Source organism: Schistocerca gregaria, chromosome 11 (assembly GCF_023897955.1).
Source record: "Schistocerca gregaria isolate iqSchGreg1 chromosome 11, iqSchGreg1.2, whole genome shotgun sequence".
Classification (NCBI taxonomy): Eukaryota; Metazoa; Arthropoda; class Insecta; order Orthoptera; family Acrididae; genus Schistocerca; species Schistocerca gregaria.
Genome location: NC_064930.1, coordinates 91327128 through 91351831, shown reverse-complemented (window position 1 = coordinate 91351831; position 24704 = coordinate 91327128). Strand labels below are relative to the sequence as shown.

The window sequence follows — 24704 nt, the reverse complement described above, 5'->3', positions numbered from 1 at the left end:
GCATTCATGTCGGACGATCACTCATGGCCTGGCTGCTCTCTTCTACCTGACGTTCATCGGCACCATACATGCTGAGGAACATTCTGTAATCCTCGTGGTGATTTGTTCCTTTCTGTACCTGCTCTCATTATTTTCTCGTTTGTACCCTACCCTCACAATTTTACTCGGTCGGCTCTTTGGTCGTAAATATGGGCGGTGGTATTGACTAAGACACTAGTTGTTTCAAAATTTGTCCCTCTATTATATTGCCTTTCCTTTCTGGTTTGTACCCGATGATTAATATTCTAATTAATCAGCTTTTGGTTGAAAATACAGCCGGAATAGTTGTACACAAGTTGACGTTAGAGAAAAGAGGGACCTTGTGGCTAGATTTAGCTGTTAACTGGTTCAATTCATTGATTGTTATTGCATGTCTTAGTCATTAGAGATAATCTTAAAAACAAGTTGTACTAAGCGGTTCGAGTCTATCTTTGAAAGTCTAGGTCATTATTGGTGTATTTTAGCTAGATCTTGTGGTTCTGCAGAGTGAGTTCTCTTACAATTAGTGTTCACAAGTTAGGTTTTAAGACGTTCATTCAGAGCAGCCTTAATAACTGACAGTCAGTTTAACCTTGGAAGCATTGACAGCCAACTGTCACCAGGGCATTAATCCATTGTCAGAAGGGACGGGTTGTGGTCTACTCGCGCCTCGGTTACCGATTGAGATTAAGAGGTTGGTTGCTTTGAAGCAAGCCTTATGATTGTCATATTGTTTGCTAATCTGTTTAATCTTTAAGCACAGGTGCGCATCTTAACCCCAAACTTATGATGTACAGCTTCAAATTAAAAGTTAAGTCATTTGCTTTGAATAATTGAATCACTCTTGTCATCAATGGTGTTTATATCGTTTTTCATATGTTGCAGAAGGCCAATTAATTAAACAGACTGTGTCCACCATGTTAATAGACACCACTGTATCACCTGGTAATGGGCAGGCTGTAGGTCCAGCCCTCTTCTAATCACTGTCATATTGTTTGCTGTTTTTCAATACAGCACTTCAGATTTCTTTTGCCATGATTAAAAGCTTATTGAAGTTATGGTTTAAGGTCATCAGAATTTTCTAAATTAGTTCATTTTGTTTAAGGAACTTTATGGTTAAATGCTTCGATTATCTGTAAAACAAAGGTTATATATTGTTAAATAAACAGGTAGTGTAAAAGAAAGTTATATTGGTGGGTCCTCTCTTCCATGTTTTCCTTGATTCCGGTAAGTACCACATTTCACTAGAGAACCATCTGTACAGCAGATACATGAGGAAATTCAGTCTGGGGTGTTGTGTGAATATTACATATAATGTCAGAATTTAACCACCGACAAAAATTAATGCACTATGTGCAAATGGCTTTACATGTGAACACAAACTTGTATGGCAACAATCTAGGTATTGTGAAATTTGCAACAGTTCAAACAGTATGAACGATGCTTCTATCACATACATTGTACTTTATTATAATCAAATAATGTAAAAGACTGATGTTTATTAGTAACAAAGTATTTTTTGATTCTTTGTAGGATTTAATGAAGGAATGTTTGTAGTTATATGTACTGTGTAAATATGTATACAAAGAGTGACTGCAGATTTGCCTTTCTTCATACTCTTAGTTTTAAAAAGAAATGAATGTCGCTCTTTTCCTCTTTCGCCAGACTTGTTTGTCGGGCTGGCAGCTTCATGTTGGCCTACTAAATCACTTCATGTTAGCAAGTCTACTATCTGCTGTCTTTTGTTCTTAATGGCGACGTCCAGTGGGGTTCTCCCTGTGTCGTCCTTGGCCCACCTGTCAGCTCCTGCAGCCAGCAGCGCTCTCACCACCTCCGCGCTGCCATTCCATGCCACTCTGTGCAGCGGCGTCAGTCCTTTGTTATCTCTGGCGTTGACGTCGGCAGAAGCAGCCACAAGCACCCGCACCACAGAAGCACGGCCACTCCACGCAGCCATGTGCAGCGGTGTGCTCCCGTCACTCCTCCTGGCGTGGGGGTCTGCAGAGGACGCCACCAGCAACTGCGCTACAGCGGCGTTGCCCTGGCCTGCAGCAACGTGCAGAGGCGTCTGCTGTGTGATATCCCTGATGTCCACCAGCGCCCCATTCCTGAGCAGGCATTTCATTATCTCCACGGTTCCTCTTAATGCCGCAAAGTGCATGGGAGTCCACGTGTTTACGTCCCGAGACCCCGCGTCTGCACCAGCGGCGAGTAGCGTCTCCAGCTCGTCCACTGTTCCCTGGTCAGCCACCTCAATCAGCCTCTTCCCCTTATCCTCTGCAGATAGTTTCCTGTACAACAAACAGAAATTCTTACATTGTATCACAAACTCAACTCATGAGGTATACTATCATAGAAGTAAAATTGTGACCAGCTGTAAAACCCCATCTGTCCTGCAAAATGTTTAAAATTCTACAATACTCTTCATTCTTCAGTAATTCACTGAGGAGCCAAAGAAACTGGTACACCTGCCTGATGTCGTGTTGACCTCCCACCAGCATGGCTCTGAGCACTATGGGACTTGACAGCTATGGTCATCAGTCCGCTAGAACTTAGAACTACTTAAACCTAACTAACCTAAGGACATCCTGCCCGAGGCAGGATTCGAACCTGCGACCGTAGCAGTTGCGCGGTTCCGGACTGAGCAACTATAACAGCGAGACCAGCGCGGCCAGCCCCCACCAGCACGACGTGGCATCAACTCGACTAATGTCTGAAGTAATGCTGGGGGGAATTGATGCCATGAACCCTCCAGGACTGTCCATAAATCCATAAGACTACAAGGTGGTGGAGGTCTCTTCTGAACAGCACGTTGCAAGGTATCCCAGATATGCTCAATAATGTTCATGTCTGGGCAGTTACGTAGCAGGCAGAAGTTGTTAAGCAATTGTGTTCCTGGACCATATGTGGAGTGTGACATTGTCCCCGTGGAATGGCCCAAGTCCATCGGAATGCACAATGGACATGAATGGTTTCAGCTGATCAGACAGGATTCTTACGTACGTGTCACCCATCATAGTCGTATCTAGACGAATCAGGGGTCCCATATCACTCTAACTGCACACACTCCACGGTATTATAGAGCCTCCGCCAACTTGAGCAGTGCCCTGCTGACATGCAGGCTCCACAGATTCGTGAGTTTGGCTCCATATTGTAAACGTCCATTGGCTCGATACAATTTGAAACCAAATTCGTCCAACCAGGCAACATGTTTCCATTCATCAACAGTCCAATGTTAGTGTTGACAGGTCCAGGGGAGGCATAAAGTTTTGTGTCATGCACTCATCAAGTCTACCAGAGAGAGCTTTTGGCTCCGAAAGGCAATATTTTTGATGTTTCGTTGAATCAAGACCCTCTCTGACGCTTGTTGATGGCCTGGCACTGAAATCTGTACCAATTTGTGGAAGGGTTCCCCTTTTGTCATGGTGAACGATTCTCCTCATTCGCTGTTTGTACGGTTCTTGTGGGATTTTCTTCCGCCCCAGCGCTGTTGGAGATCTGATGTTTCACTGGATTACTCGTGAAATGCTCACATGTGAAAATCACCACTTCATCGCTACCTCAGTGATGCTGTGTCCCTTCGATCATGAGCCGACTATAGCACCACATTCAAACTCACTTAAATCTTGATAACCTGCCTTTGTAGCAGCAGTAACCGACCTAACATCTGCGACAGACAGTAGTAGACTTACATGGGTGTCGCTGACCACAGTGCCGCATTCTGCCAGTTGACATCTCTCTGCATCAGGATACGCACGGGTACACAAATTTCTATGGCACTTCAGTGTGTAATAATTTTTGATCTGATGATATTGGCGACAAAGAGAAGCCGATATCTAAACATAATTCAACTGTGGTGAGTAGTTTTGAAAAATGCTACAATAGAAAGGCAATAGTATAGCTGATATGAAATAAATGCACTACAAACAAGTTATTGAGTCAGCTTGAACAGTCCCCTTCTGACATGCAGGGTCCGTGGAATTATGCGGTTGTCTCCATACCCCACGTCCAGCTGCGCGATACAATTTGAAACGAGACTCGTCCGACCACGCAACATGTTTCCAATCATGAACAGTCGAATGTCGCTGTTGATGGGCCCGAGCGAGGCGTAAAGCTTTGAATTGTGCAGTCATCAAGGGTAAAAAAAGTGGGCCTTCGGCTCCGAAAGCCTGTATCGATAATGTTTCGTTCAATGGTTCACACGCTGCGACTTGTTGATGGCCCAGCAGTGTCCCATCGCTCATGCGCGACTATGATTCCATGTTCAAACTCACTTTCAATCTTGATAACCTACCATTGTAGTAGCAACATTTGTGCCATACACTTGTTGTCTTATACAATCTTTGCCTACCACAGTGAAGAATTCTGCCTGTTTACGTATCTCTGTGTTTGAATACACATGAGTACACATTTGTCTGAGACTTCTCTCAAACCAAATATTCCTACAACTTCCGTAGACCTATATGGCTTTATCTTTCTCAGGCACGACAGACGCAACAGACGAGGCTGCGGAGTACGGGCGTACATAGGCTCTCATTTGTCACCTACTGTACTACATACATCCGACAACCACATAGATAAACAAGAGGAATAGAAATCAAATACCTTAAGGAAAGTCCTTAATATGTATCCTTTACAAATCTCCTAAAGTAGGTGGGTTTGCCTGCTTCGAAACTGCCCTCTATAGTCTCGAATCGTCATATGAAATGTAATTATAGCAGGTGACATTGACATTAATTTTCTGCGCAATAGTCCTTCCACTGGGAAATTTAAGAGGATGCTTTCTTCCTCAAATACAACGCTACTCCAGCTGGCAACTACTCATCACACAACTACCAGTCACACTTTCATAGATATATTCGCAACGAAATCTCCAAACAGAATAATCCGTACCTCTCAAATATCTGCACCTGGCATGTCTGCCTATGACATCATTTTCATAACGTATTCGCTAGAATGTCCTAGAAAGAAATACAAACTGTCTACATACCGAGACTTCAAACGCATAAATTTGCCTGAACTCGAAACTGAGGCACAAGAAATAGTTTGGGGAATGACCTCTACTCCCCTCATGTACATAAACGACAAACTCCAGGATTTCACTAACGAAATTACTCAACTATATGACAAATATGCTCCAATAAAGACCAGAAAAGTAAAAAGGAAACCTGCACCTTGGCTGACTGATGAACTAAAATAGCTCATGAATCTCAGAGACGTTGCCCATCGAGCATACAAGATACACCCTATACGTGAAAATCGCACTGTATACAAGCAGAAACATAATCAGTCAAGCGGTGAGAAACGACAAGCTCAGGCATGCCCGTAACCTACCTGACAGTAGATGTAGACCAGCTATCCTGTGGAAGAATCTCCGTAGTCTCGGTTTAGGCAAACTAAAAGTTGCATAAAATTCCATGGTCCCAGCTGAAGAAAAAAACCGATTCATCACCTTACTTACCACCACCAATATATAAAGAAACAGTGAATCATTGATTGCTTCATGGGGATGAACGACTGTAGCAAAGAAAAATTCTATCTACAGCACGTCACTGGCAGTACTGTCAAGAAAGCCATAATGCGGATTAGATCAGCATCTTCTGGACTTGATGGCATCACTATCCAGATGGTAAAACTTATTAGTGATCAACTACTCCCCACTATAACAGACGTTTTCAACGATTCATTGAAGTGGTTTCCCTGAGGCCTGGAAACTGGGACAAATTAAGTCACTGCCTACAAAGGACATCGCCACAGCACCCTCTGACTACCACATCATCTGCCTTCTGTCCAAGGCCTTAGAATACGTAGTCCATGCCCAGCTCACCTACTACCTAACTACTAACAACCTACTAGACGAATAGCAATCAGGTTTCCGTAAACATCAAAGCACTACATCCGCACTGATAAAGGTGACATGGACATACAAGAAGCGACTATCATTTGCTTATTAGATTTCAGCAAAGCATTTGGTACTGTCGACTTCGACATCTTACTAGCCAAACTTAGCGGTCTATATTTCTCACCAAGTGCAGTGCAATGGTTTCGCTCATACATGACGTCTCGTCAGCAACGCATCCTGTCCGGGAATATAAAATCATAATGGCCGCATGTAGTGTCAGGCGTACTCCCAGGCTCAGTGTTAGGTCCTGTACTGTTCTCGCTGGATGTTAGTGATGTGTCACCGGTTCTGACCTATTGCAAATATCATATGTATGCTGATGACCATCAGTTGTATCTAAGTGGGAAATCAATCAATCTTAAGAAAGCTATTGAAAATTTCAATACTGACCTCGATGCACTATCAAAATGGACACAGGACATAGGACTAAAATTAAACCCATCTAAAACCCAAGTGGTATTTGTTGGGCACTCTAAGCTCATTAGCCCAAAACATTGGGAATTTGTACCATCTCTTATCCTAAATGGAACAAATATTAACTTCTCTCCCTCAGCAAAGTGTTTGGGAGTAATGATAGATGAAAATCTAAATTGGACAGAGCACGTAACTGCAGTGTGCAAAAAAGCATCAGCATCCCTTCATGTTCTACAAAAATATAAAAAAGTCTTCCCTTTCGATCTGAAAAAGAAATTAGTACAAACGCTTATACCCCCAATCATTTATTACAGCGATGTTATCCTACAAGGCCTCTCCCAGGAAATTTCGCGACGGCTGGAAATGGTCATGAATGCCTGCATCCGATGTATCTGTGACGTTTGGCTTTTTGATCACATTTCAACAGCATATGCAAAATTGTCCTGGCTACGTGCAGACAAATGCAGAAATTTCCATACACTCTGTCTCATCTACTGCCTTATAAATGTAGATTCTCCCACATATCTCTCCTTGTCCTTAGCGCTTATCAGGGAACAACATAACAGAAACACACGTTCCCATCATAATAAAATCCTCTCTGTTCCACTGCATCGCTCAGTCACCTTCTCCAAGTCCTTTACAGTAACGGGAACCCGACTCTGGAATAACCTCCCTCGTTATGTTAGAGAACTTAAAAACACATCCGGCTTCAAAAAACAGTTAATGGCGTATCTACTTAAGCAACAGTAATGCCGTCCTCTGTACATGAATGCACTTCACCTCATTACTTCCCTCTTTCCCACTTCTTAATTCCTCCTTCCCCAAAACTCGCTATACTAGTAAACATCAACTTTACACACCAAGATATTAATGTAAATCTGCACAAATCTTCATTACTATTGCCAATTTTTCTCATGTTTATCGTTATTATTTTTTTACTGTTATTTTCATAATTTGTGTGTATAGCAGCTATTGTAAAAATACTGCCAGCATTTACTTTATTAGGTCTTAGTCATTACTCTTTATTCATATTGTCACTAGAGTAGTCTAATTTTCTCATTTAAACTATGGTCATGATGTAACTCTGATGTCTGAAATGCTGCATGTGTGGGACACTGGTCTGATGTAAGAGAAGGCCTGATGGCCCTAATCTGATCAGGTTAAATAAATATACCAGTTCTTTTAGTGCTTCATTGTATATTATTCCTTGCAAATATTATTGCTACATAGTACCATCAAATATTATCTACCTCGTGCCTTAGCTGGCCTATGTTCATCGAGATGTCTTTGCTAGAGGGCTCTAGCAGAATGATACATCATTTGGTTACAGCATTGAGGCTCTTTCGCAACGTTTCCCTGTCTGACGTGACATTACACCATTTGTTGAGTTCAAACGTAAATTATAGGGAAATCTGTGTGCGCCTTAGACCTGCAGTACTAAAGGCAGTCTTGAAGACGTAAGCACCCCACATAAACTGGCATCCCAGTGCCAGCTTTCTGATAGCAAACGTAGCGGGTGATGGAAGAACTGCTGTCAAATAATGTATTTGCTTATTGTAGATGAGTCCATGAAGCCTGTCGTTCGGAGTCTATCGGAAACTATCGTGTCGAAGTCCTGTATCACTTCCAGCGTTCGCTTCAAGTTTATGCGTCCATTTGACTCAATCCATATTTCCCAGTTTTTAAAAGTACACAAGCCCCCAGCACGCCTTCGGTTACGGTAAACCAGTTCATATTTTGACTAGTTCCATAAGCTGGGTTATTTCTATAGTTAACATTCGCTCCTGTCGCTCGGACATAAGTTGTTAAAACTTGATTGATGTTTTGCGAAATCTATTTCTTGTTGATCAGCAAACTACTTTCTTCAACATATACCTGTCACGTCGCCTTCACATTGGAAATCTGGAGTCGTTTCAATGCTACGAGACGTGGTTCCCCGCCAGTTGCGTGGAGTGTTGCTGGCAGTAATCGTACCTGTTGAGCCAGGCATTTATTTTATCAAAATGTTCAAATGTGTGTGAAATCTTACAGGACTTAAATGATAAGGTCATCAGTCCCTAAGCTGACACACTACTTAACCGAAATTACCCTAAGGACAAACACACACAGCCAAGCCTGAGGGAGGACTTGAACCTCCGCCGGGACCAGCCGCACAGTCTATGACTGCAGCGCCCTAGACCGCTCGGCTAATCGAAAATGGTTCAAATGTCTCTGAGCACTATGGGACTTAAGTGCTGTGGTCATCAGTCCCCTAGAACTTAGAACTACTTAACCCTAACTAACCTAAGGACAGCACACACATCCATGCCCGAGGCAGGATTCGATTCTGCGACCGTAAAGGTCACGCGGTTCCTGACTGTAGCGCCTAGAACCGCACGGCCATTCCGACCGGCGCTCGGGTAATCCCGCGCGGTTATTTATTTTATAAAAGGTGTATTAAGCTGCCCGTTAACACTGACTCCATAATAGATCATAATGTTGTAGGTCATATTTGTCGCTCAGTCGTTAAATCCCGTTTTGCTCGAAGCCTAGTGAATCAATTTCCTTGACTAAGTTATAGACATTATCAAAAGCCACGATAATTACGGCTAGTTGTGATTTTGAGATCGAAGATGGATGTTAAATATACATGTATATTCTGCTAGCAGAACTCACATGTACATAACTACAACTCTTCTGAGTTGATATGGAGCGAGATTCTTTTTCAGATGCGGTTCTACTATACACCACGCATGTTTAAATTTATAATTAGCAAAGATTAGTACTATGAACTACATTCTCTTATAGTTCTTTGGGATGAACACTGGCAGCCTCACAATAAAATCTCGAGAAAATATAATTTTGGCAAAACGTTCATTATTTATACACACAAACGTTCTCTCAGTTATGTCGAATACCTGCTCAAATCTGTTGAAAGGTGTTCCATCAATGCTCACTGTTTTGTTGCCGTATATAATCTGTTCGTCTCACATTTTGCTTGTTTGGTGAAAATTGTAATCCGTTGACGTTACCTTCTGCAGTAATCCGCCTGTAACGATAGCTTCCCCATGCTCTGCTTGTCCCTGTTTACCCACTGGTTGCTGGAATGTCTTGAGCAGTGTTGTATAACTGCTTCCCCTACCTGGTAATGTGTTCCGTCCTCACCCAATCATCGTTCTGTTGGCGTCTGCTTTGCCCGTTTGTTAACCGAGTAATGTATAAAGCCGATGTCTCATGTTCCTCGATCGTAAGTATTGTGTTAGTTGACTATAAGAAGGTGCTGAGGAACAATCACCCAATAGTCTTCGAAAGAATAAACCGACTTTTGACTGCACATTATTGTATTTATCTTCTCTGTTATCTAGATTTAGTCTTTTATGCCTTTTTCGAGTACATTTGTACAAGGTCTCAGACTATTTCCATTTACTAGATGTAGGGTCTAAGAATGTTTAGAACTCTACTCGATAACTACATAATAGGTGAAATATAGATAGGAAAACTAAACTTCGTCCGAACAGACAATGAAAGCCCAACTCTACCGACCGGCCGCCGTGTCGTCCTCACCTACAGGCGTCACTGGACGCGGACAGGGAGGGGCAAGTTGACAGCTTTCCGCTCACCCATTAGTTTTGTCAGTTCACGAGAGCACAGCCGCTTCAATCAAGTTGCTCCTCGGTTCGCATCACAAGTGCTGAGTGCACCCCGCTTGCCAACAAAGCTCGGCAGACCGGATGGTCACCCATCGGAGCTCTAGCCCAGCCTGACAGAGCTTAATTTCCATAATTTGACGGGAACAGGTGTTACCACTGCGGCGAGGCCGTTGCCGAAATATAGATACTACGGAAGATAAATACAGTAATATGCAGTGAAATGACGATTTATTATTTCAAAAAGTATATTACCGTATTTTTTACGCCACCCTAAAAAAATGCATTTTGCGTTATTTCATTGTTGATACGTGCCGTTGAGGTGCGTTGAATAACGTTCAGTGGTTTTCCAATGCCATTGTTTTGCCAATATGTGGTTGTTATGTCCACATTTTCTGACCAATCATGCAATGCTTCTTAGAAAACGCACTCGTGTCGGAGGGATATGTTCAGCAGTCACACACATCATATTCTATTTTTCCTTTTTTTTCCCTTTTTTTTTTTTTTTGAGTCATCATTCTTCTGATAGGTGTGATGCGGCCCACTAAGAATTCCTCTCCTGTGCCAACCTCTTCATCACATAGTAACTAGTGAAACCTACAGCCTCAATTATTTGCTGGATGTATTCCACTTTCTGTCTTCGTTTACAGTTCCTGCCTTCTGCAGCTCTCTCTGGGACCATGGAAATCATCCCCTGGTGTCTTAATGGATGTCCTGTCATCCTGTCCCTTTTTTGTGTTAGTAGGTACATTTGAGTCCGACAAGCGGGGTTATATGTATGCACGGATTCACGTAAATTATGGACTGCTGGTTTGTGCACCTTGAGGTCGCGTCTGATTCCACCGCAGATGAGTTTTATCTGATCTAATAAGGGGAATTTGGTAGCCAAGCTATCAGTGGAAGTTCACTGTGATGCTCTTTACAACACTATACAACTATTCTTGCCTTCTCACACAGGCTGTTACCCTGCCGGAAGATGCCATCGAGTCAACGCGATGGACGTCAAGAAAGAAAATGTGCAGCTGGTCCACTATAACGTTCAATTAGTCCACAGGCGTCAGCGTGCCACAGATTACCACCACCACATAAAGCGCCAGTGAACAATACAGTTGTCCATCTTGATTCCGTCGCACAGTGCATGTTTCGAGCAGCCATTCAGCTGGATAATGGCACATCTGGACACGACCACCGGCTGGTGAAACAAGAAAACTGATTCATCTGACCAGCGACAGGTTTCCATCGATCATGAGTCCAGTGTCAATGATATGATGAGCACTACAGTCGTAGTTAATGATAGCAGTGCGTCAATATGGTACCCCACAAGGGTGACCAACTCTGATTTCCCATCTTCGGTGACGTGTGTTAAACAATGGCCTCCAAACCACTTGTGCCCCCAACAGAGCTATACTCTGTTGTCAGACTTGCCACAGACGGCAGACTATCCTTCTTTAGAGACAGGGCAAGCCACCAACCTCCACGTTCTACGACGGGGTGCAGATGTCCAACACTGTATCACCTACTCGTGTTTTCACCATTCTTCAACTAGTTTCTGATGATGCTGACCGCAGTAGCATGTCAACTCCTAACCACCTTCGATGTTACCGGAATACTCTTTTTTCAGGTGCCGGGTAATCACAAACTGTCCTTTGTCAAAGTCGATTACATCAATGGACTTCCCCTTTTGCAGCACGAACTGTTGCTTGAATAATTCACCATTCACCTCGGTTCCACTAACATACTTTCTTTGCCACGTGACGTGCACACAATGCCACCAATAAGAATTCAGTATTCGTAAATGTTAAATCTACTACTACAATGAGCATCTGCATATATACACCGAAGTGCCAAAGAAAATGATGCAGATATGCTTATTCCAATACAGAAATATGTAAACAGGTAGAATACGGCCATGTGGTTGGCAATGCCTACATAAGACAACAAATGTCTGGCGCAGTTGTCAGATCGGTTACTGCTGCTACAATGGCATGTTATCGAGATTTAAGTGACTTTGAACGTGGTGTTATGGTTGGGGCACGAGCGAAGGGACACACCATCTCCGAGTTACAATGACGTGGGGATTTTCCCATTTGACCATTTCGCGACTGTACCGTGAATATTAGAAATCCGGTAAAACATATAATCTTCAGAATAAGATCCTGCAAGAACGGAGCTAACGACGACTGGAGAGGATCGTACAGTGTGACAGAAGTGCAACTATTCCGCAAATATCTGTAGATTTCAGAGCTGGGCCTTCTACATCTACATCTACATCTACATCCGTACTCCGCAAGCCACCTGACGGTGTGTGGCGGAGGGTACCCTGAGTACCTCTATCGGTTCTCCCTTCTATTCCAGTCTCGTATTGTACGTGGAAAGAAGGATTGTCGGTATGCTTCTGTGTGGGCTCTAATCTCTCTGATTTTATCCTCATGGTCTCTTCGCGAGATATACGTAGGAGGGAGCAATATACTGCTTGACTCTTCGGTGAAGGTATGTTCTCGAAACTTCAACAAAAGCCCGTACCGAGCTACTGAGCGTCTCTCCTGCAGAGTCTTCCACTGGAGTTTATCTATCATCTCCGTAACGCTTTCGCAATTACTAAATGATCCTGTAACGAAGCGCGCTGCTCTCCGTTGGATCTTCTCTATCTCTTCTATCAACCCTACCTGGTGCGGATCCCACACTGCTGAGCAGTATTCAAGCATTGGGCGAACAAGCGTACTGTAACCTACTTCCTTTGTTGTCGGATTGCATTTCCTTAGGATTCTTCCAATGAATCTCAGTCTGGCATCTGCTTTACGGACGATCAACTTTATATGATCATTCCATTTTAAATCACTCCTAATGCGTACTCCCAGATAATTTATGGAATTAACTGCTTCCAGTTGCTGACCTGCTATTTTGTAGCTAAATGATAAGGGACCTATCTTTCTATGTATTCGCATCACATTACACTTGTCTACATTGAGATTCAATTGCCATTCCGTGCACCATGCGTCAATTCGCTGCAGATCCTCCTGCATTTCAGTACAATTTTCCATTGTTGCAACCTCTCGATACACCACAGCATCATCTGCAAAAAGCCTCAGTGAACTTCCGATGTCATCCACCAGGTCATTTATGTATATTGTGAATAGCAACGGTCCTATGACACTCCCCTGCGGCACACCTGAAATCACTCTTACTTCGGAAGACTTCTCTCCATTGAGAATGACATGCTGCGTTCTGTTATCTAAGAACTCCTCTATCCAATCACACAATTGATCTGATAGTCCGTATGCTCTTACTTTGTTCATTAAACGACTGTGGGGAACTGTGTCAAACGCCTTGCGGAAATCAAGAAACACGGCATCTACCTGTGAACCCGTGTCTAAGGCCCTCTGAGTCTCGTGGACGAATAGCGCGAGCTGGGTTTCACACGACCGTCTTTTTCGAAACCCATGCTGATTCCTACAGAGTAGATTTCTAGTCTCCAGAAAAGACATTATACTCGAACATAATACGTGTTCCAAAATTCTACAACTGATCGACGTTAGAGATATAGGTCTATAGTTCTGCACATCTGTTCGACGTCCCTTCTTGAAAACGGGGATGACCTGTGCCCTTTTCCAATCCTTTGGAACGCTTCGCTCTTCTAGAGACCTACGGTACACCGCTGCAAGAAGGGGGGCAAGTTCCTTCGCGTACTCTGTGTAAAATCGAACTGGTATCCCATCAGGACCAGCGGCCTTTCCTCTTTTGAGCGATTTTAATTGTTTCTCTATCCCTCTGTCGTCTACTTCGATATCTACCATTTTGTCAACTGTGCGACAATCTAGAGAAGGAAGCACAGTGCAGTCTTCCTCTGTGAAACAGCTTTGGAAGAAGACATTTAGTAATTCGGCCTTTAGTCTGTCATCCTCTGTTTCAGTACCATTTTGGTCACAGAGTGTCTGGACATTTTGTTTTGATCCACCTACCGCTTTGACATAGGACCAAAATTTCTTAGGATTTTCTGCCAAGTCAGTACATAGAACGTTACTTTCGAATTCATTGAAAGCCTCTCGCATAGCCCTCCTCACACTACATTTCGCTTCGCGTAATTTTTGTTTGTCTGCAAGGCTTTGGCTATGTTTATGTTTGCTGTGAAGTTCCCTTTGCTTCCGCAGCAGTTTTCTAACTCGGTTGTTGTACCACGGTGGCTCTTTTCCATCTCTTACGATCTTGCTTGGCACATACTCATCTAACGCATATTGTACCATGGTTTTGAACTTTGTCCACTGATCCTCAACACTATCTGCACTTGAGATAAAACTTTTGTGTTGAGCCGTCAGGTACTCTGTAATCTGCTTTTTGTCACTTTTGCTAAACAGAAAAATCTTCCTACCTTTTTTAATATTTCTATTTACGGCTGAAATCATCGACGCAGTAACCGCTTTATGATCGCTGATTCCCTGTTCTGCATTAACTGATTCAAATAGTTCGGGTCTGTTTGTCACCAGAAGGTCTAATATATTATCGCCACGAGTCGGTTTTCTGTTTAACTGCTCAAGGTAGTTTTCAGATAAAGCACTTAAAAATATTTCACTGGATTCTTTGTCCCTGCCACCCGTTATGAACGTTTGAGTCTCCCAGTCTATATCCGGCAAATTAAAATCTCCACCCAGAACTATAACATGGTGGGGAAATCTACTCGAAATATTTTCCAAATTATTCTTCAGGTGCTGAGCCACAACAGCTGCTGAGCCCGGGGGCCTATAGAGACATCCAATTACCATGTCTGAGCCTGCTTTAACCGTGACCTTCACCCAAATCATTTCACAATTCGAATCTCCGTCAATTTCCTTCGATACTATTGCAACAAGTATCACTGTGCAAACCATTCAATGAAACTTCATCGATATGGGCTTTCGGTGCTGAAGGCCCACTTGTGCACCCTTGAACGACACACAACTTTACGCATCCTGTCTGCTCACCTGCATCCTTTCATGTCCAATGTTCGTTCCCGCGGACCTGGGCAGTTCTAGAAGGACAATTAGACTCCCCCACAACTCCTGAATTGCTACAAACTGGCTCCTGGAACACTCTTCTGAGTTTGAACACGTCCGCATGCCACCAAACTACTCAGACCTGAACATTATTGAGCATATTTGGGAGTTGCTGTTCAGAAGAAATCCCCATCCCCTCGTACTCTTGCGCATATATGGACAGCCCTGCCGAATTCATGGTGTCAGTTCCCTCTAGCGCCACTTCAGACCAAAGTGGAGTCAATGACACTTCGATTTGCGGCACTTCTGCGTGTTCGCGTGGGTCCTCCACGAAAATAGGCAGGTGTACCAATTTCTTTGGTTCTTCAGCCAATAATGAAATGTAAGAACTGTGCATGTGCACACATTCTGCTGTAGTAACTGGTTTTCTCGTTCTCTTTACCAATACGCTTTTTGTCCCATTTTCCAAGTTCAATCCATTTTTGGCTATGAGTTTTCTTTTCTTCCTCAATTTTTTTTGTTTATGACCACCAGTAGTCGTTACTTGCTGCAAGTTTTCTTCACTCTTCAAATGGGTGCTTTTGTGGTGTAACGATCTCCGCTTTCGATGTCTTGTTTCCAATTTCAGTCCTCCTATTGCTTTCCAAGTCGCCTTTCTGTCCAATTCTCTAATTACAAGCTACAAATTTCGATATTAATAGCTCCTACAAAATTATGAGTCCCTTCCTGGACACCATGTACACTGTCTTTCACATTATTGACAGTATTTTGGGGTATTCCTATGTCATCTTACATTGAGAAGCTTCTGGCTCTTTTACAAATTATTCCTCCCTGACTTCTATTTGTTTAACCTCTTCACCCGATACTTCATTCATGTTGGCTCTTGTGTGAAATTGATTCATCTTACTTATATCCGCCAGATTTAGAAAATATATGTCTCACAATAATCTGCCCACATTATAAAAATAGATGTATATACGTATCTTTATATTTATTTTTGTATAAATGTGCGTTCATTTCCTCCTAATCCATTGTACCAATTTCAACCAAACCCTTCATTCACTCCCCCCAAAAAAAGTCACTGTTGAATTAAGAAACACCAATCTGTCAATGTTGGGAGTTGGGCTGAAAAAATTGTAACCAACGATATGTTAATACCCAGACTATACTCACCCTGTACTTGAGAATGAGAGCACCTAGTGATTTGCTACGAACTTTACATATAATTTCAAATATTGGTGAAACTTTTCCTCGCTGGTAGGCTTCACAAATTGATGAAATAAAGAGGTTTTTCTCTGTTTGTGAAGTAAAACTGCTGCATCAGGCATGACGAATTTGTTAATTATATCTCTCCTACAACATGCATTGACGCCACATTTTGCAGGCAGTATTACATATACCACTGAGTGTACCTGTAAAATTATATTATTGTACAACGCATTGCCTAGAACATACGAATCCGTAAAGATGGAGCTGCATGAAAACAAAAATGCAGGGCAAAGCTTGGTCCAGATATTAATGCAATATGTGGACAATTATTGGGAAATATACTAAAGCTATATGAAATGTATGTTGTGAGTACAAGCTCTTCCTAAACCACTGGGCCGGCCGCGGCGGTCTCGCGGTTCTAGGCGCGCAGTGCGGAACCGTGCGACTGCTACGGTCGCAGGTTCGAATCCTGCCTCGGGCATGGATGTGTGTGATGACCTTAGGTTAGTTAGGGTTAAGTAGTTCTAAGTTCTAGGGGACTGATGACCACAGCAGTTGAGTCCCATAGTGCTCAGAGCCATTTGAACCATTTAAACCACTGGATCGTTTATCAGATAAAATTTGGTACAATTATTACCTAGTTCCTAGACAGAAAAACTGATACAGTTGGAAGCAGTAGTCATTTACTAGGTGAATGTGAGACTTTGGTGCAATGGAGAGAGGGTGGAGAAGGAGATGGAAAAATGGTTCAAATGGCTCTGAGCACTATGGGACTTATCATCTGTGGTCATCAGTCCCCTAGAACTTAGAACTACTTAAACCTAACTAACCTAAGGACGTCACACACATCCATGCCCGAGGCAGGATTCGAACCTGCGACCGTAGCAGTCGTACGGTTCCTGACTGAGCGCCTAGAACCGCTAGACCAAGGAGATGGACGGAGAGAGGGGAAGGGTGAAATAGATACACAAAGCGGAGAGGAGGTGGTGAACAGGAGAAGGGGAGGCAGAAATTGACTGAGAATGTGAAGAGGATAAGATGAGCATAGAGAGGGGAGAGGAGGTGATGGGCAGAGGAAGTGGGGAGGTAGAGATGGACAGAGTGATGGGTCGGGAGCAGTGGGACTGGGAGAAGGGTCTGAGGGGATGGACAGAGAGTGGGTTGAGGAGGAGACAGAGTGCGGGTGGAGCGGCAGATGGACTGCACGAAGTCAGGAGGTGATGGACAGAAAGTGTGGGAGAATGATGAGGAGAGAGTGTGAAGGACGAAACAGACTTACAGAACACTGGAACAGAAACATCTCTGTGCAATGCCGGGTACATAGATATTATTTTGGGATATAATATTATAAAGTATCACAATGTACAGGTAATATACAGGGTGCTCCATTGATCGTGACCAGGCCAAATATCTCACGAAATAAGCGTCAAACGAAAAAAAACTACAAAGAACGAAACTTGTCTAGCTTGAAGAGGGAAACCAGATGCTATGGCTGGCCCGCTTGATGGCTCGGCCATAGGTCAAGCTGATATCAACTGCGTTTTTTAAAATAGGAACCCCCATTTTTATTACATATTTGTGTACTACATAAGGAAATATGAATGTTTCAGTTGGATCACTTTTTTCGCTTTGTGACAGATGGCACAAACAAATGGCTCACAATTTTAGACGAACAGTTGGTAACAGGTAGGTTTTTTAAATTAAAATACAGAACGTAGGTACGTTTGAACATTTTATTTCGGTTGGTCCAATGTGATACATGTATCTTTGTGAACTTATCATTTCTGAGAACGCATGCTGTTACAGCGTGATTATCTGTAAATACCACATTAATGCAATAAATGCTCAAAATGATGCCCGTCAACCTGAATGCACTTGGCAGTATGTGTAACGATATTCCTGTTAACAGCGAGTAGTTCACCTTCTGTAATGTTCGTTCATGCATTAACAATGCGCTGACGCATGTTGTCAGGCGTTGTCGGTGGATCCCGAAAGCAAATATCTCTCAACTTTCCCCACAGCAAGAAATCGAGGGACGTCAGATCCGGTGAACGTGTGGGCCATGGTATGGTGCTTCGACGACCAATCCACCTGTCGTTAAATATGCTGTTAACACCGCTTCAACTCCATGCGAGATATGTGCTGGACATCCATCATGTTGGAAGTACATCGCCATTTGTCATGCAGTGAAACATCTTGTAGTAGCATCGGTAGAACATTACGTAGGAAATCAGCATACATTACACCATTTACATTGCCACTGATAAAATGTTGGCCAGTCATCCTTCCTCCCATAATGCCGCACCATACACTAACCCGCCAAGGTCGCTGATGTTCCACTTGTCACACCGCTGGATTTTCCATTGCCCAATAGTGCATATTACGCCGGTTTACATTACAGCTGTAGGTGAATGACGCTTAGTCGCTAAATAGAACACGTGCAGAAAACCTGTCATCGTCTCTTGTTCCCAGTAACAGAACTGTACACGACGTTCAAAGGCGTCACCATGCAATTCCTGGTGCATAGAAATATGGTAAGGGTGCAATAGATGTTGATGTAGCATTCTCAACACCGAAGTTTCTGAGATTCCCGATTCTCGCGCAATTTGTCTGCTACTGATGTGCGGATTAGGTCGATGAGGCCTGGCAAGTATTCAGCCCTCCAACACACCCCAAAGGTGTCTTATACCATTCAGGTCAGGCCAGTCCATTGCAGGGATGTTACTGCCGTACAACCACTTCACCATAGGCCGTGCATTATGAACAGATGCCAGATCGTGTTGAAAGATGCAATCGCCATCCCCCAATTGCTCTTCACAGGGAAAGACCAGAAAGTGGTTAAGACATCAATGTAGTCCTGTGTTATGATAGTGCCACGCAAAGAAACAAGGTGTGCAAGCCCCCTTCATACAAAACACGACCACACCGTAACACCACCACCGAATTTTACTGTTGGCACTACACACGAGGCAGAAGACGTTCAGCAGGCATTCTCCATACTCACACCCTACCATAGGATCGTCACATTCTATACTATGATTCGTCACTCCACACAACGCTTTTCCCCTGTCCAATTGCCCAGTTTTCACGCTTATGAGCAGCTGCTCGACCATGAAAGCCAAGTTTTCTCAGCTCCCGCCTGTCATTGATCTTGCAATGCATCCTGATGCAGTTTTCTATTTCTTTGTGACGGCCTATCACATATTACGACCCTCTTCAACTGTTGGCGGTCTCTGTCTGTGACGAGGTCGGCCTGTACTCTTTTGTGCCGTACGTTTCCACTTCACTATGACATCAGAAACAGTGGGCATAGGGATGTTTAAGGGTGCTGAAGTCTCGCGTACATATGTAGGACACAAGTGACGCCCAATCACCTGACCACATTCAAAGTCCATGAAGTCCATGGAACCCCATGCTCTCTCACCATGTGTAATGACTACTGAGATAACAGATATGGAGTACCTGGCAGTAGGTGGCAGCAAAAGGTAGCTAATATGAAAACCGTGGACACAGAGATGCAGATAGGCAAAACAAAAAGATTTTCACACTTAAAGCTTTCGGCCAATGGCCTTCGTCAACAACAGACACACATATGCACGCACACACTCACGCAAATGCAACTCTCTCGTACAACTGCAGTCTCAGCATCTCTGCTATATGGTGAGTAGCTAGTTTCCTTCTCACAATATTGTTACATTCCCTTCTGGATTTTCCATTGTTTGATTTAATATGGACATCACATGTATCAATACTCCTATTTACACACATTTCCCATAGGATTAATTAGCAGAATCGCAAACCATCCTCGTTGAAACTTCGGGGGTTACAATTGGCCTGCAGTATTACTGCATATCGTAAGAGGTGACCAAAAGGAGTCTCCAACGTTTTGGTCTTTAGTTGTTGGTGCCCTCTCAAGTTAAACCTCCATTTTTCCAAATTTCTGTTTGCTACTGCTTGCGATTTGGGGAAGAACGCCTTACGCGATGTTTGTAGTTTGTCCATCATCCTTCCTACTTATTGTCGCTTTGCACCGAACGTCTTTTGTGTTGCCTTCTTCCTTCCTCCTGTGCAGTCGCATCCTTAGGATCCACGACAATTCTGCACCGTTTTGATAACAAAAACCCATCACGATTGCCAGTATGTCGTGGTGGGGTCATCATGTAGCCTCTTGGTGATAGCCTCCTGACAGCGCAAGGATCGCACTTCTGATGCCTGAGATGAGACCTCCCCATGTATGCCAAGGAGTAGGTGCCCTTCCTTCTGGGGCACCAGCACTCCCAGCAATGGTCATCCTGCCAGGTGGCCCTTGCTGTGGTGGGATGGCGCCCATGGGGAAAGCCCCTGGTCGGAGTGTGTGGCATTAGGGCGGATAACCCGCATTGAAACGGATTAAATCGAATAAAGCTGGTCGTCGCTCGGCCCCAGCAGTCTCAAAGTGTGTCAGTAATGATTTCGATGCAGCGACCTATGATTCCCGATCGTTCTCTTACCTGGCTACACCCTGGGAGGACTGTAGGGCACGCAGGTCTCGAGAGCAATATTCACCTTGGTACCTGGTTAGCAGCAGTACTGATGGAGAGACATTTGAGGCAACAAAGCCCCAGTTTTTCGTAGACCACCTAGAAGACAGGTTTGGGAAAGTGGCGGCGTTGTCTAAGATGGGTAATGCGGCGCTTTTAATCCAGGCAGTCTCCCCAGCCCAGTCATGGGAGTTACTCGCCTGTGACAAGCTGGACGATATCCCAATCTCGTTTACTCCCCATTAAAACCTTAACATGGTCCAGGCCCTTGTTTTCCATCGTGACCTCCTCTTGCAGTCAGTTGAGGAGCTACGTGCCAACTTAGAGAAACGTAGTGTCCACTTCATCTGGCTCATGCATAGAGGATCTAAAGACAACAGAGTCACTACATTGCCTTCATCTAGGGTTTTGAGGGTGACTTGTTACCTGAAAAGGTCAAGTGATGGTTTACCATTGCGAAGTAAAACCGTATGTGCCTCCTCCTATGGAGTGCTTCAAGTGCTGCAGGTTTGGCCACATGTCATCAAGCTGTAACTTCAAAGCCACCTGCAGGGATTGCGGTCGTCCTCTACACCTGGGAGCCCTGTGTGTGTCTCCTCCCACTCGTGTCAACTGTGGGAAGCACCACCCTCCCTGCTCTCCTCACTACCCTGTTCTCCATAAGAAGTGGCGAATAATGGAATTCAAAACCCTTGACAGGCTCACCTCTCAAGATGCGAAGAGGAAATATGAACGCCTTCATCCAGTTCCAATGACTGCATCCTATGCTGCAACTGTGACTTCACTGCCCCGTTGGCGACGGCTGTCCCTACGGTGCAGTGGGCTCTCAGGGCCACCCCAACTCTTGCCCCGTGTCCGTGATGGGGGACACTGCTTCTACTGATGCTCCTGAGGTACCTCCATTGGGAGACCAACCTCCCAACTTGATGTGCATGTCAGACCCCGTATCCCTGGCAGAAGTGTGCCAACCTCTTCCGGCTTCTCTCATGACAAAAGGGCGTCTTTGAAGTCTACCTTCTAAGGCATCCTCCAGTGCAACAGGTGATGTCAGTCAGTGGCTCAAGGAACGGCGGGCGTCTGTTTCCTGCTTTTCATCTGTCCCTGAACCTCCTTCTGAGACTTCCTCCCAGGTTGCTCCTAAGTAGCTGCAGGTGGAGGGGCAGATGAAAAAGAAGAAGAAGAAGAAGAAACTGCTGGGTAGGAAGGCAGAGATTCAGGTTGCCTCTGTGCCACTACATGCTCTGTGATGACGATTTGCAGATTTTGGTGCCTCCCAACGACCTCGATCTCGCCTCTACCTCAGACGCAATGGTTCTCGATTCTGTCTCTCATTTAATGGTGGTAAAAGACCCAGCGGTCCCTTCATGCCTGTTTCAGCTGTGGACAATGTTAAATTCCAGTGGAATTACAGCGGTTTTTTCCACCACTTTGTTGAGTTCCGCCAACTTCTCAACTGTCACCCTTTCTTCTTCATGACTCACCAAGAAACTTGGTTTTCGGCGATATGAACCCCCGCTCTCCGTCGCTATCGGGGTTATTATAAGAACCAGGCAGCCTGTGACAATGTATCTGGTGGCGTCTGCATCTACATCCTTTCTGTACAGCGAGTGTGTCCTTCTTCAAACCCTTTTAGAGACTGTCACTGTTCAGTTGTGGACTGTTACTGTCTGCAGTATATATCTTCCACCTGATAGTGATGTCCTGCAGCATGTACTAGCTGCACTAATAACCCAATTTGCGCCTTTTATTTTACTAGGTGACTTCAACACCCATAACCCTCTGTGGGACACATCAATGGCAACAGGCCAAGTCGCTGTCATTGAGCAAACATTGGCACAGTTTGATCCTCTTAAATAATGGTGCCTCCACATATTTGAGTGAGGCGCATGACACATACTCAGCCATCAACTTTCCGATCTGCAGCCTTAGCCTTTTACTATCTGTCCAATGGAGTGTGCATGACCACTTGTGTGGTACTGACCACTTTCCAATCTTTCTGTCACTGCCACAGCGTCACTCTTCTGGGCGCCCCTCCATATGGGCTATGAATAAGACTGATAGGGACTTGTTCACCTCCATTGCCACTATTGAGCCTCTTTCTGATGATGCCATTAATGTGGTGGTTGACTCGATCACCACCATCATCAATCTGCAGCACAATCTGCAATTCCCTGTTCTTTTGGGTCCACTCAGCGGAGCACTGTGCCTTGGTGGTCACCCGAGATCGCTGAGGCAATTAGGGACCGCTTGTGGGCCCTCAAGCGTCTGTACTGAATCGGACACGATTGCAAACCGCTTGGCAGAGCATTTTGCTGCGAGTTCTGCTTCTGCGAATTACCTGCTGGGCTTATGCTCCCTGAAAGAGCGGTTGGAACGTCAGAGCCTTTCATTCCACATGCACCAGCCTGAATTGTACAATACTCCATTCAGTGAGTGGCAATTCCAAACTGCACTAGCCTATTGCCCTGATATGGCTCCCGGACCAAATCTCATCCAATGTCAGGTGCTCTGCTATCCATACAACCTTTGCCAGCTGTCAGCATGTGATTGTCATCTTTTTTGACATGCAGATTCCATACAATATGACTTGGCGACATTACATCCTCACCAAGTTCCATGGGTGGGGTCCTAGGGGTCCACTCCCGATTTTTATTCAAAATTTTCTGTCGCTTCATTCCTTGTGGGTGCAAGTTGCGGCCTCCCATAGTTCCTCCTGAGTCCATAAGAATGAGGTCCTGGAAGGATCTGTCTTGAGTGTCTGCCTCTTTTTGTTGCAATCAATGGGCTCACTGCAGAGATGGGAACGTCTGATCAGGTTCCTTGTATGCTGATGACTTCTGCGTATACTATAGCTCCAATAGCATTGCATTTGTTGAATGGCAGCTGTAGGGCGCTATCTGCAAGGCGTAGTCATAGGCTGAAGCACAAGGCTTCCAGTTTACAGCTGCCAAGACCTGAGTTATGCATTTCTGACGGCGTCGCAGTGTCGACCCTGAGCCACAGCTTTATCTTGACAGTGAACTTCTTGCTGTGATGGATATGCATTGGTTTTTGGGATTGCTTTTTGATACCTGGTTGACTTAGCTCCCTCATATTCAGCAGCTTCAAACCTGCTGAAGGCATCTTCTTCATTGCTTGAGTCACACCAGCTGGGATGCTGATCAGTGTACCCTTCTATGACTGTACCAGGCGTTGATTCAGTCCCATCCAGATTATGGGAGCCTGGCTTATGGTTCGGCATCGCCATCGGCATTGCAGTTGCTTGAGTCCATCCTTCACTGCGGGATCTGATTTGGAACTGGAGTTTTCTGCGCAAGTCCTGTCAACCGCATACCTGTGGAGGTTGGTGTCCCTCAATTTCGGATCCGGCACCTATGACTTCTGACCGCTTATGCTGCACATGTTTTTAGCTTGCCTGCGCATCCCAATTACCATCTCCTGTTCCACAACTCGGTCGTTCATCTTCTAGAATGGTGGCCCTAGTTGGGGTGTACGATCACAGTTCGCATCTGGGCTCTTCTCATGGGGTTTGTGTTTTTCCCTCTCCCACCTACTTTCTGGGCCCATATACATCTATCCCCGCTGGGTGCGCCCCGCCCATGCCTTTGGCCCGATGTGACACAGGGCCCGAAGGACTCAGTCCCTCCTGAGCCTCCCTACCACCGCTTCCATTCCATACTTGCCTTGTTTCAAGGCTCTAACGTGATCTATACCGACGGTTCGATGGTTGCTGGTCATGTTGGTTCTGCTCTTGCTCTAGGAGATCATTCTGACCAATTCTCATTGCCGGCTGGCTTCCAGTGTTTTCACTGCCAAGATGGTAGCCATCTCTCGCGCCCTAGAGCATATCCACTCCTGCTCAGGTGAGTCCTTAATTATGTGTAGTGACTCCCTATCGACCAGTGTTTTCCTCGCTCTCATCTGGTTATGGCTGTCCAGGAGTCCCTCCATACTCTTGCCAATTGCAGCTGCTCTGTGATCTTTGTGTGGACCCCGGGTCATGTTGGCATCCTGGGAAATGAATGTGTGGACACGCTGGCCAAACAGG

At 44.6% G+C, this 24704-nt stretch overlaps 1 protein-coding gene across 2 annotated transcripts in view; it reads right to left on the bottom strand.

The window, feature by feature from the left end:
- Window positions 1–1147: 1147 nt before the first annotated feature.
- Window positions 1148–24704, bottom strand: part of LOC126294948 (ankyrin repeat and protein kinase domain-containing protein 1-like) — a 92366-nt gene continuing 68809 nt past the window's right edge. For both annotated transcript variants that reach the window (XM_049987162.1, XM_049987163.1), the window contains exon 5: window positions 1148–2309. In XM_049987162.1, coding sequence (XP_049843119.1) covers window positions 1730–2309 — 580 coding nt within the window. In that variant the 3' untranslated portion in view covers window positions 1148–1729. The remainder of the gene's footprint in view (window positions 2310–24704) is intronic.